Source organism: Rhinoraja longicauda, chromosome 28 (assembly GCF_053455715.1).
Source record: "Rhinoraja longicauda isolate Sanriku21f chromosome 28, sRhiLon1.1, whole genome shotgun sequence".
NCBI classification, from domain to species: domain Eukaryota; kingdom Metazoa; phylum Chordata; class Chondrichthyes; order Rajiformes; family Arhynchobatidae; genus Rhinoraja; species Rhinoraja longicauda.
Window position 1 is genome coordinate 2,038,449 of NC_135980.1, and position 13,987 is coordinate 2,052,435.

General features: G+C 44.8%; 1 protein-coding gene across 1 annotated transcript in view; it reads left to right on the forward strand.

The window, feature by feature from the left end:
• The window catches only part of LOC144607033 (nuclear receptor ROR-beta-like), a 71,909-nt gene extending 58,159 nt beyond the window's left edge, over nt 1-13,750 (forward strand). The window contains exons 5-10 of the mRNA XM_078423591.1: nt 352-473; nt 2,480-2,612; nt 5,150-5,257; nt 6,310-6,420; nt 8,626-8,738; nt 9,889-13,750. Of these exons, the coding sequence (XP_078279717.1) occupies nt 352-473; nt 2,480-2,612; nt 5,150-5,257; nt 6,310-6,420; nt 8,626-8,738; nt 9,889-10,050 (749 nt within the window). The 3' untranslated portion in view covers nt 10,051-13,750. The remainder of the gene's footprint in view (nt 1-351; nt 474-2,479; nt 2,613-5,149; nt 5,258-6,309; nt 6,421-8,625; nt 8,739-9,888) is intronic.
• The last annotated feature ends 237 nt before the right edge of the window (nt 13,751-13,987 follow it).

Sequence of the window (13,987 nt, forward strand, 5' to 3'; positions counted from 1 at the left end):
CGGGTACAAATCGAAGGTATTTATTCACAAAATGCTGGAGTAACTCAGCAGGTCAGGCAGCATCTCAGGAGAGAAGGAATGGGTGACGTTTCGGGTCGAGACCCTTCTTCAGACTGATCACGTTTCGGGTCGCGACCCTTCAGACTGAAGAAGGGTCGAGACCCGAAACATCACCCATTCCTTCTCTCCTGAGATGCTGCCTGACCTGCTGAGTTACTCCAGCATTTTGTGAATAAATACCAGACATTGAGCTTGCTTTTCTCGGCAGAGAGAATGGGATCGGTAGGGTGAAGTTTCATGAATGGCAGCCTATGGCCCATCCTTTAAATCCTGCTTCCTCGTCTCCACCAGATCGAATATCACAGAACGTGGTGGAATCCCATCTCGAGACTTGCCAGTACACTGTGGAGGAGCTGAAGCAGCTGGCCTGGCAATTGTACACCCAGGAGGAGATAAGGAACTTTCAAAATAAGGTACAATTTCAAGAGACCTTGCGGCATAAAGAATAAACTGAGGCGAACAATTCCTAAGAACTGATTTGTAGACAAGCTCTCCATCTTGGTTATTTCAAATTATCTCATAGAGTCATTCGGCCCAACTTGCCCACACCGCCCAACATGTTCGCTCAGTTTGTCTCAACCAAACTGATCTCCCGGTGGCTCAGCATTTCAACTCCCAATCCCAATCTGACCTTTCTGTCCTGGGCCTCCACCATTGTCAGAGTGAGGCCCAGCGCAGGTTGCAGGAACAGCACCTCATATTTCGCTTGGGCAGTTTACACCCCAGTGGTATGAACATTTACTTCTCTAACTTCAGGTAGTCCCTGCTTCCCCTCTATCCCCTCCCCCTTCCCAGTTCTCCCACTAGTCTTCCTGTCTCCGACTACATCTTATCTTTGTCCCTCCCCTGACAGCAGTCTGAAGAAGGGTCTCGACCCGAAACGTCACCCATTCCTTCTCTCCTGAGATGCTGCCTGACCCGCTGAATTACTCCAGCATTTTGTGTTTATGTCCCATGTACCCTAGTCCTACCTGCCCACATTTGGCCAATATCCTGCTGAACCTGTCCTATCCACGTACCTGTCTAAATGCTTCTTAACTTTTGAGATAGTACCTGCCGCAACTACCTCCTCTGGCAGCTCGTTCCGTACAACCACCACCCTTTGTGTAAAAAAGAAACCCCTCAGGTTCCTATTAAGTTTGTTCCCCCCCCCCTCATTTTTAAACTCTGTCCTCTGGTCCTCGACACCATTCACTGGGCAAGAGATTCTGTGTGTTCACCTTTACCCGATCTATTCCTCTCATGATTTTGTAAACCTCCATAATATCACCCCTCATCCTCCTGCGCTCCAAGCAATAGTGTCCCCGCTCACCGTAAACCTGGGTCCTCTGGTTCTCTGTTCCCATACTATGGGCAAGGGTTGTATACAAAGCAGAGCTTTCCACTTTACCTCAATACTTGTGTCAATAATAATAAACCTACACTAAACCAAGGACCATTCTGATCATAAAATTGAATGACAAAGCAGATGCATGAGGCCATGGTGCCAACTCTTGCTTCTATTTCTTATGATGGCTTGTACTGAAAATGTGTTGAATATTTTCATGCTACTCAAAATGGTTCCCAATACTGGATTTGAACAGCCCTTAGTACCTAAGATAGACACAAAATGCTGGAGTAACTCAGCAAGTCAGGCAGCATCTCTGGAGAACATGGATAGGTGATGTTTCGGGTCGAGGCCCTTCATCAGACCTAGGTCTCCACCAGAAACATCACTTCTTCCATATCTCCAGAGATGCTGCCCGACCCGCTGAGTTACTCCAGCACAAAGATACTAGAGAAACAAGATGGACCACTCCGTTGAAATCGCCTATACTGAAGTGTAGTACGCAAAAGAGCGTAACGTCTGCCATTTTAGTAGGCAAAACCCGCCGTTCGCTATGCCTCTCGCAGTGTAATCAGTGTTTTGGCGGAACAGTATGTGTGATGATACCATTAAAATGCAGAATATATCTTGTCTATCAACTCACAGATTTTTGTTATTTTTCTTTTAAAATGTTTGCAAGTTTCTGCCTACTAAAATGGCGTCGTGACATACTACGGTTTTATGGGCCGAGTGGTCTATCTTGCTCCTCTAGTATCTTTGCTCCAGCATTTTGTGTCTATCTTCGGTGTAAACCAGCATCTGCACCTCCTCTTACACACCTGTTCACATTAGTTGTGTTATATCCCACACTTTCCTCATCCACACCTGACACACTAGGGGCAATGTACAAAGGCCAAGTGGCCTGCAAACCCACACGTCCTGGGAATATGGAACCGAAGGAAACGAGTAGCGCCACTGGGAGAACGTGCAAACTCCACACAGGCAGCAGCGCCCGATGTCCATCCAACCCGGTTGTTGAACTGTATCTGCAGAATGTGGACTGGTGATGTCTTTTGTGCCGTGCGTTCACTTTAACCCTTTTGTTGCAAACAGTCGTGCGAGGCGATGTGGCAGCAGTGTGCGATACAAGTCACCGACGCAATCCAGTACGTAGTGGAGTTTGCCAAGAGGATCAACGGCTTTATGGACCTGTGTCAGAACGACCAGATCATCCTCCTCAAAGCAGGTAGATACTAAACCCACTCCATTGTTCTAGCACTCTGAAGATGCAGCTGCTAACATGGGCTCCTCCGCACAACCATTCAAGCCCCAGTGAAGAAAGCTAATGGCATGTTGGCCTTCGTAACGAGAGGGTTTGAGTGTAGGAGCAAAGAGGTCCTTCTGCAGTTGTACAGGGCCCTGGTGAGACCGCATCTGGAGTATTGCGTGCAGTTTTGGTCTCCTAATTTGAGGAAGGACATTCTTGCTATTGAGGGAGTGTAGCGTAGGTTCACAAGGTTAATTCCCGGAATGGCGGGACTGTCATATGTTGAAAGACTGGAACGACTGGGCTTGTATACACTGGAATTTAGAAGGATGAGAGGCGATCTTATAGAAACATATAAAATTATTATGGCATCACCCACTAGATGCAGGAAACATGTTCCCGATGTTGGGGGGAGTCCAGAACCAGGGGCCACAGTCTAAGAATAAGGGGTAGGCCATTTAGAACTGACATGCGGAAAAACTTTTTCACCCAGAGAGTAGTGAATCTGTGGAATTCTCTGCCTCAGAAGGCAGTGGAGGCCGATTCACTGGATGCTTTCAAAAGAGAGTTAGATAGAGCTCTTAGGGCTTGCGGAATCAAGGGATATGGGGAGAAGGCAGGAACGGGGTACTGATTGTGGATGATCAGCCATGATCGCATTGAATGACAGTGTTGGCTCAAAGGGCCGAAGGGCCTCCTGCTGCACCTATTTTCTAAAAAAAAGATAAATAGTGATCAATACAATCAACCCTGGTTGTTAAACACCTCTTTACCACAGATTTCGGTTACAGGTCAAGTCAAGTCAAGTCAATTTTATTTGTATAGCACATTTTAAAACAACCCACGTTGACCAAAGTGCTGCACATCTGATTAGGAAAAAAAAAAAGAAACAAACAGTGGCAGGCAGCCAAACACAACGGCGCGGCCATCTTGAACAAAATGTTTAACTAAAGCAGAATGGTGTCCCGCGGCCGCGCCGGGCGATGGAAGGCCCCGCGGCCGAGCCACACCGGGCGCTGTTCAGTCCCGCGGCCGAGCCGCGCCGGGCGATGGAAGGCCCCGCGGAAGAGACCTAAAAAAAAAAAGAAAGATTTCCCCCACCCACACCCCCCCCCCCCCACATACCCACCCACCCTCACTACCCCCCCCCACCCCCACCCCCCCCTCCCACATACACAACCAAAACAAAACACCCCACCACCAACACACAAACAAAAAGCAGCTCTACCCGCTGTCTGTACGTGCTGGTAGTTAACGCTGACGTTTCAGATATGCTCAAGTGTTTTGTTTGTACGTATATGGAGTGTTTGTTTAGTCGTCCTGACTACGGGTGCCGTCTGCACGGAGTTTGTGCGTTCTCCCCGTGACCGCGTGTGTTTTCTCCGGGTGCTCTGGTTTCCTCCCACACTCCAAAGACGTAGAGGTTTGTAGGTTAATTGGTTTAGGGTAAAAAATGGTAAAATGTGCATAGTGTGTGTAGGATAGTTTATCCAGGGCGATCGCAGGTCGATGCGAACTCAGTGGGCCGAAGAGCCTGTTTTCACGCTTATCGCTAAACTAAACTAGACTACGGATCAAAGTTGTAAGAGTGGACAATGCTCATGGACATGTAGTCATTCCGATTATTACATTTACTGACCTGAAATATTCTAAAGATGCGGTTTAAGAGGAGAACGGTGGGCCGAAGGGCCTGTTTCCACACTGTATCGCTAAAGTCTAACAGTAATGATAGATTTTTCCCATTCCTTTCATTTAATCCTGCTATTGCCTTCCTCTACGTAACCAGAAACAAAGTCAGTCACAGTAGAGCCATTCACTATTGAAACAGGCCCTTCAGCCCACTGTGTCCCTGCTATCCACTGAGTGCCATCTATACTAATCCAGTTTTCCTGCACTTGCCCAAAGCTTTCAATGAACCTTCTTCAGACTGAACAAAATCTGAATGGTCCTGACCAGAAACGTCACCGATCATTTTTCTCCAGAGATGCTGCCTGTCCCGCTGAGCTACTCCAGCACTTTGTGTCTATCTTTGGTATGAACCCGCATCTGCAGTTCATTGTTGCTACATTATGTAAACATAGTACACCTGAAAAAACCACAATAAACAACACTCTTTACTCTTAAACTTACAAGTACAAGATGTCCATGAAATATGTTCGTTTGGTTTGGAGATACAGGCCATCGGCCGACCGACCGCATCCGCACTGACCAGTGATCCCGGAACACTCGCTCTGTCCTCCACCCCAAGGACCATTTTCAATTCTTTTTATTAAAGCCAATTAACCTACAAACCTTTACGTCTTTGGAGTGTGGGAGGAAACCAGAGCACCCGGTGACAACTCACACAGTCACGGGGAGATCATACAAACTCCGTACAGACAACACCAGGTAATCCGGATCAAACCCGGGTCTCTGGCGCTGTGAGATAGCAACTCTACCACTGTGCGCTCTTGTTCGTAGTTGAACTGCGCTAATTTTATGACATTAGTAAACAGGTTTTTGTGGTCTTCTCTTAGGTTGCCTTGAGGTGTTACTGGTGCGAATGTGCCGGGCATACAATCCAATGAACAGCACGCTGTTTTTCGAAGGGAAGTATGGCAGCACACAGATCTTCAAGTCCTTGGGTAAGATTTCGGAATAAAGATCGGGTGTCAGAAGGAAATGCACTCTGGCAACAAAGCTCATAAGTTATAGGAGCAGAATTAGGCCATTCAGCCCATTAAGTCTACTCCGCCATTCAATCATGGCTTATCCATCTTTCCCTCGTAACCTCTTTTATCTACCTTCTCCCCATAACCCCTGACACCCGAACTAATCAAGAATCTGTCCAACTCTGCCTTAAAAATATCCACTGACTTGGTCTCCACAGCCTTCTGTGGCAATGAATTCCATAGATTCACCACCTCTGACTAATAATTCCTCATAATAGTCTCGAAGCACATTCACCTGCCCACAGCTGTTTTATCAAGATGATAAACCATCTCTCCCGATGTTTTTTAGAATCTATTTTCTGTTTAATCTCTTCCCACAGGGTATTGAGTATAGAAGTTGGGGGATAATCTTGCAGTTATATAAGACTTAGGTGAGGCCGCATTTAGAGGATTGTGTTTAGTTCTGGGCACCGTGTTATAGGAACAATGTTGTTAAGTTGGAAAGGGTACAGAGAAGATTTACGAGGATGTTGCCAGGACTCGAGGGTCTGAGCTACAGAGAGATGTTGAGCAGGCTGGGACTCTATTCCTTGAAGTGCAGGAGGATGAGGGGTGATTTTATGGAGGTGTATAAAATCATGAGAGGAATAGATCTGATAAACACACAGTCTCTTGCCCAGAGTAGGGGAATCAAGAACCAGAGGACAAAGGTTTAAAGTGAAGAGAAAAGATTTAATAGGAATCTGAAGGGTAACTTTTTCATACAAAGGGTGGTGGATGTATGGAATGAGCTGCTAGAGGAGGTAGTTGAGGCAGGGACTATCGCAACGTTATAAGAAACATTTAGACAGGCACATGAATTGGACAGGTTTAGGGGGATATGAGCCAAAGGCATGCAGGTGGGACTAGTGTAGATGGGACATGTTGGTCGGTGTGGGCAAGTTGGGCTGAAGGGCCTGTTTCCACACTGTATCACTCTATGACTGACTGGATTAACAAGAGTTGTCATTTCTTCTTTCCCTCAGGTTGTGACGATTTTATCAGCGTTGTTTTTGAATTTGCTAAAAGCTTGTGCTACCTGCATTTAACAGAGGAAGAGATTGCGTTGTTCACAGCTGGCATCTTGTTGTCACCAGGTATGTACACTAAATATTTCTGCACCATTGTAGGAGATGCAGTAAATGTTGGTCAGATCTTATTTATAGAGACACAAAACGTTGGAGTAACTCAGCGGGTCAGGCATATCTTTGGAGAGAAGGAACAGGTGATGTTTCGTGTTGAGACCCTCCAGACTGAAGAGGTCAGACTGAAGACTATCTTCGGTGTGAACCAGAGTCTGCAGGCCCGCATGGTGACGCGGTTCCATCCGGTCTATGGGTGCTTGTCTGTACGGAGTTCGTACGTTTTTGCCATGACCTGTGTGGGTTTTCTCCAGGATCTATGGCTTCTTCCCACACTCCAAAGATGTACAGGTTTTCACGTGAATTGGCCTGGTATAATTTCAAATTGTCCCTACTGTGTGTGTAGGAGAGTGTACGTTTGCGGGGATTGCTAGTCAGCGTGGACTCGATGGGCCGAAGGGTCTGTTTCCGCGCTGTATCTACAATCTAAGCTAAATCTACAGTTCCTTCCTGCATATTATTTTGTAAGGAGTTTGATTGTGAGCCAAGTGTTAGGATCCATCTGTTCAATGTCAACTCTTAGGATCCTTTTCACGGTTGCTCATTCTATGTCATCTGAACCTGTAAAACCTGTCGAGCAAACTTGGAAATTCAGTGACTGAAAGGCTCCGGTTCGATTTTGATTCAATGTAATTAAACAGGAAGAATGTGAAAGTTTGAGTTGGGAAGTCAGACATTCTGAAAAGGAAAAACAATATGTCCCATCTACACAAGTCCCACCTGTCTGCATTTGGCCCATATCATTCTAAACCTGTCCTATCCATGTACCTGTCTAAATGTTTTGTTAAACATTGCCTTAACTACCTCCTCCGGCAGTTCGTTCCATACACCCACCACCCTTTGTTTGAAAAGGTTACCCCTCAGGTTCCTATTAAATCTCCCCCCCCCCCCCCCCCCCCCATGTCCTCTGGTTCTCGATTCCTGGGCAGGAGACTCTGTGCATCAGGGGTCACAGTTTAAGAATAAGGGGTAGGCCATTTAGAACGGAGATGAGGAAAAACTTTTTCAGTCAGAGAGTTGTGAATCTGTGGAATTCTCTGCCTCAGAAGGCAGTGGAGGCCAATTCTCTGAATGCATTCAAGAGAGAGCTGGATAGAGCTCTTAAGGATAGCGGAGTCAGGGGGTATGGGGAGAAGGCAGGAACGGGGTACTGATTGAGAATGATCAGCCACGATCACATTGAATGGCGGTGCCAGCTCGAAGGGCCGAATGGCCTCCTCCTGCACCTATTGTCTATTGTCATCCTCCCAATCTATTCCTCTCATGATTTTGTACAAAACTGCAATCATGATTAATAGGCGTCGTTTTGGGTCGGACCTCGTCTTCAATCCTGTCCCGAAACGTCATCTATCCATGTTCTCCATTGATGCTGCCTGACCTGCTGAGTGATTCCAGCAATTTGTGTCACTACTTGGTATAAAGCAGCATCGGCGGTTCATTCGTGCTTCAATCATGGCTGATCTTCGTGCTTTTTATGGCCCTCGTTATCTGATGGGTTCGTAAACTGAACTGAACTGATTGATTGAAAGATACAACATGGAAAGCAGCCCTTTGGCTCATCGAGTCCATGCCTGCCACTCGTCCACACTAGTTCTATGCAATCCCACTTCCTTATCCACTCCAGGCACATTGTGTGTCTATCCCTCAAACCAAACTTTTTTTTTTAAAAGGAAAAAATGGGGAGAAAAAAACAAACGGGTGGCACAGCGGTAGAGTTGCTGCCTTACAGTGCTAGAGACCCAAGTTCAATCCTGACTACGGGTGCTGTCTGTACGGAGTTTGTAAATTCTCCCCGCGACCACATGGGTTTTCTCCGGGTGCTCCGGTTTCCTCCCGCACTCCAAAGACGTACAGTTTCGTCGGATAATTGGCTTTGGTAAAGATTGTAAATTGCCCGTACTGTGTAGGATGGTGCTAGTGTACAGGGTGGTCGCTGGTCGGCGCAGACTCGGTGGGCCAAGGGGCCTGTTTTCTTGCTGTCTAAACTAAACTAAAGAGGATTGGGGTAGGATTAGTGTAAATGGGTGCATGGCCAGAAAGGATTCAGCGTACTTCATGAACTTTATGATACTGTAAGAAGCTTCGTTTGCAAACAAGCTATTACTTTTCCGAACACTTCTTTTTTCGGGTGTGAAACAACATTTCACTCATCTCTTTAAGATCGACCTTGGCTCACAGAACCCAGAAAAGTGGAGAAGCTACAGGACAAGATTTATGAGGCGTTGCAACACGTTATTCAAAAGAACCAACGGGGCGACGACAAGTTAGCAAAGGTAAAGAACTGCGTATCAACATTGATCAACATAAGGTGGAAAGTTTTTATGTGGAAAATAAATATGAACACAGAAATTAGGGCGGCAAGTGGGGCAGAACTGCAGCCCCACAGCGCCAGAGGCTCGAGTACGATCCTGACTATTGGGGGCTGTCTGTATGGAGTTTGTACGTTCTCTCCGTGACCTGTGTTGGTTTTTAGTTTAGTTTAGAGATACAGCACGGAAACAGGCCCTTTCGGCCCACCGGGTCCGCGCCGACCAGCGATCCCCGCACACTAACACCATCCTATACCCACTAGGGACAATTCTTTACTTTTACCAAGCCAATTAACCTACAATCCTGTACGTCTTCGGAGCGTGGGGGGAAACCGAAGATCTCGGAGAAAACCCACGCAGGTCATGGAGATAACATACAAACTCCGTACACACAGCACCTGTAGTCGGGATGGAACACGGGTCTCCGGCGCTGCATTCGCTGTAAGGCAGCAACTCTACCGCTGCGCCACCGTGCCGTTTTCTCTGGGAGCTCCAGATTCCTTCAAAGTCCAATGGCTTGCACGTTTGTAGGCTAATTAGGTTGGTTAAATTGTCCCAAGTGTGTGTAGGATAGTGTTAGTGTGCAGGGATCGCTGGTCGGCGTGGACTCGGTGGGCCGAAGGACCTGTTTCTGCTCTTTATCTCTAAATTAAACTAAACTATGCCTCATACAAGTCATATTCACAACATGGCGCACCTCGATAATGCTATTCTCTGTTAAAAACGCCTTTCTACCTATGATTGGTGAGGTAAAAGATTTTGGGGAAACTCTTTCTGTTCCCTCTCAACTGACTGCAGTCTCTCTGATGTTTCCACTAGTGCGTTTGTCTAGCACCAGGGGGCATAGCTCCAGAATAAAACGACATAACTTTAGAAAAGAGAAGGGGAGGAATTTCTTCATTGAGGGGGTGGTGAACCTGTGGAATTCATTGCTGCAGACGGCTGTGGAAGCCAAGTCAATGGGTGTTTATGAAGCAGAGATTGATTAGTAAGAGAGTCAGGGGTGTTGGGAAGAAGGCAGGAGATTGGGTTTGAGAGGGAAAGGTAGATCAGCCATGATTGAACGGCGGAGTAGACCCGATGACTTACGAACTCTTCTCTTCCTCCACGACAGCTGATATCCAAGTCATCGGTGCTGAAGTCGGTTTGCAACCTTCACGTGGACAAGCTGCAGCTGTTCAAGTTGCTGCACCCACAAACAGTGCACAACTTCCCGCCACTCTACAAGGAGGTGTTCAGCACAGAAATGCAGTACCCAGACTCCACCAACAGCTAAGCGTGGCACTTCCAAAGTGAGACGTGGAGGGGCTGTGAACTCCTCCATCCCCAGTGGCAATAGCACTAGAATGAATGTACGGCACTCCATCTAGTTCCACCGTCACAGTCGAAGGAATGTAAACGATCAGATACTGAGTAGTGGAAATGCAGACTTTTGTGCATGGCAATTAAAATCAACTCCATCGTGATCCTGGACCAGAATGCAAAATTACAAGACTCTCCCTCCAATGTTTGTAGAAATTTTTTTTTATTTTTTTTCGTCAGTTTAAAAAAAAGAGCAGTAAATTAAAGAAGTATAGATAGTATTTTATCTGTAATGCAAACCTATATATTTTATTAACTTGGTTTCATTTTACACTGAAAACCTCGGTGATTTCAGAGTTCTTGTTGAGGTTGGATTTTTCTTTCTCCGGAACGTTTCCTCAGCATGACGGCATCGAGAAGATTTGAGAAAGTGGGTCAAAGTCCCTTGCAATTGGCATCTGACTGTGCTGCAGATAGCGATTTTTTTTTTTAAACTCTGAAATCCTATACAAATAAATGTCTATATGTTGATATTATTGCTATATATCTTTAGGCTATGGTCAATAAGATGCCTGCATGTAATAATAGCTAAAACCTATGGTACCCATTAGCACTCTGACTGTGTTGGTGGACAGTAGTTGCAGCTTAGCTACGCATTTAAATTTATCCTTAGGACAAAAATCTGGTGTTTTCCCACACAGTGGCCTGATGGTGCGGCTAGTGCGGCTAGTGCAGAAGAAGCACATTAGACATTGTTTTTGTTTAAAGGTTTGTAGTTTTGATCTTTTACGAACTGCAGGCCAGCTTTTTTTTTTAAAACCAGCCTGTGCAGATCTGAAGAGCCCATATTAAAAGATTGGACCTGGGAAGATGAAACCACTGAAATTAAAAGGGTTTCTCTGTGCCTTCTGCAAAATGGCCGCAGATAGCAGAAAAGTGACTGCACTGTGTAAGAATGAGGTGATATTTACCCACGGACTTCTCACTCAGATAACCAACTTGTCGAGCGAACTACTGGTCAAAAAAGACATAATGTTAAATGGTTGACCCAAAGTCTGCAGTCACCCTATAAAGCTAGTTACGCATTTTGTACCCCTTTGGAAGTTCTTATAAGCCGTTCCCATCAAAAGTTAAATCGGATTAGTTGGTTGTCGGTAACACCAGGATGCAATGAAATTTCTTGTTCAAAAGGAGCTCTGAGTAAATAATACACATGCAGAACTGATAAATTGCGTGACGAGTTGTGATGCGAGATTGCAGTGCAAAGTGCAGTTAGTGCAAAGGGATATGAAAGCTGGTCAATGGAACAAGTGAACGAGGTGGAGTTAAGAACTTGGGGAAGGGGGGGATGAAAGAGGTGGACACAAAATGCTGGAGCAACTCAGCGGGACAGGCAGCATCTCCAGAGAGTAGGAACAGGTGACGTTTCAGGTCGAGACCCTTCATGAGGAGTCAGAGAGGAAGAAGCCGTTCTTAGGTCTGGTTGTCCGAGCTTCCCAGTTCTTGTATCTTCATCCCAGAAGGCAGAAAAAGGAAAAAAGGCCAGGAGTATCCAAATCCTAAAATAGTTTCTGAATATTATTTACTCATCAGTATCTTTTACTGAACTGTTTCCGACAAGTAGCAGTGACTGACACGTTCTGAATCATTATACTGCTGCCAGCCTTTTGTGCTCCGTTCTTCGTACCAGGGAGTAGAAACAGTTCGACGTGCTTGCCATGTGTCAAAGAACAAGCTTTTATAAGTATATTTAATTTTGCGTAGCGAATAATCTAATTTTTCCCATTACTGGTGTCCTATAAGGGAATATAGTCATAGAATAATATATAACATACAAAATAAATTATTTATTAACTTAATCGTGGTTTGGAACTTTACACACAGTGGGGCCTTTTCATTTAAAATATCATTTGAAACTTTGGGGAAGAATAATAATTTTTTTTTTTTTAATTCAAACGGGGAGGAAACTGCAATCATGTAAAGCAAGTACAGTTTGGGCACAGTTGAGGAAGTCCACAGAAATTTACTTGTGCACTGGAAGTTAGTTGAAGCAGGAGTTTTAAATCCCCCAAAAAACAGATTGCTATACTAAGACATAACGAGGAAGCTTCACCTGTACTTCGTACTTCACCTGAGGGCCATTACTGACTCTCAGTGGCTCTGCAAATGGACACAGGGCATTTACCTTTAGAAAGAGCCGAGGAGGAATTTCTCAGATGGAGAGTGGTGAATCTGTGGAATTCATCGCCACAGAAAGCTGTGGAGGCCAAATCAATGGATATTTTTAAGGCGGAGATTGGTAGATTCTGGATTAGTATGCGTGTCAGGGGTTGTGGGGAGAAGGCAGGAGAATGGTGTTGAGGGAAAGATGGATCGGCCATGATTGAATGGGGCAAATATCCTAATTCTGCTCCTAGACATTATGAACTATGTGAGACTAGGTCCAGGCAGTCTAGATTTGACTGAGTGTTTAAATCAATCCCCTGGGCTTGAGGGTGAATAATCGCAACCTGGCTGCCGTCTACTGAATGCCTTGGATAGACACAAAATACTGCAGTAACTGGGTCAGGGAGCATCCCTGGAGAACATGAATAGGTGACGTTTCGGTTCGGGACCCTTCTTCAGACTGATTGCAAGAATGGGAGGAAAGAAAGCTCGAAGCGTGTACCGAATGCCTTGGTGTGTGGACAACTGCAGAGTCCATGGGACATGGGGTCTAGGCTCATACACAAAGAAGGCTCTTTGTAAGCAAAGTAGCAGAGAGCTTTCAGAGCAGCTGAGTCTTTGGTCTGACAATAGAGCAGTAAGGAGGAGTAGAAGAGTAAAGAACAAAAGTGGGAAAAGCTGAGAAGCGACAGAACGGTGGAAGAGAATAGCACATGGTCTAATCGGGACTTCTGACCCCCTTGTCTTCAGTGCAAGAACTAATTGGAACATATTGGCAGATTACAGGCATGGATACCCAGAGGGTGATTCTGCCTTTTAAGTGGGAGCATGTATTAAAAAAAGCTTATGAAACAACAAAGTATTCTTTTTTTGCAAATTTGGACATGGGTAAGTGAAGGATCCGTTTGTTGAATTCCAGATTTTAGCACTTTCTTCTTTGTTTTATATGAGGAAAAAAAAAGAGATTTCTTTATGAAATATTCATTAGATATAGCTGTGCTTTAGATCTTCTGGCGCATTGATGTGTCTTATATATTCGTCTCAACACCTGCAGCGCAGGATACAGCTTCTGCTTGGAAACAGAAGGATATAATTAGTCTGTATTTTGCATATCTGCTTGGCAAAAATTGTATTCAAAAATATTCTGCTGGGATTCAAAAGCAGAATCATTCCTTATAGGGTATGTTTTGGCTCCTGCAATAAGGTAGCATCTCACTCCACTTTAAAAATAAAATGTAAACTTACACTGTATTATTTTTGTCAATGTTGTGGACAAAATGAAATGAAGGAGCACCCAGCTTTTTTTTCCTCTTTCGGTATGGTGAAACCCGTTTTCTCTGGCACATTTATTGACAAAATATTTGTTACCTAGTTTAGAAAGTCATTTTGATGTTTATTGCTCTGTATCGTTAAACTGTAATTCTATTTTTTTTAAGAAAAAAGAATGAAATACTTATATAAATGTACGATGAGAAGAATAGAAAGATTTTTTAAAAGCCTTATCTGGATTTCAATGACAAATTCTTATTTTAATATATTGTGAATTTAAGAATGATTGGTATAGCAATTAGTGACTCTATTCTAGATGCATAATGTAAAGGATGTGTATATGAACCACATTAAAATTATATATTATATGAACATGGAGTTATTAAATGTGTAAGAAGGAACTGCAGATGCTGGTTTAAACCGAAGGTAGACACAAAAAGCTGGAGTATCTCAGCGGGACAGGCAGCATCTCTGGA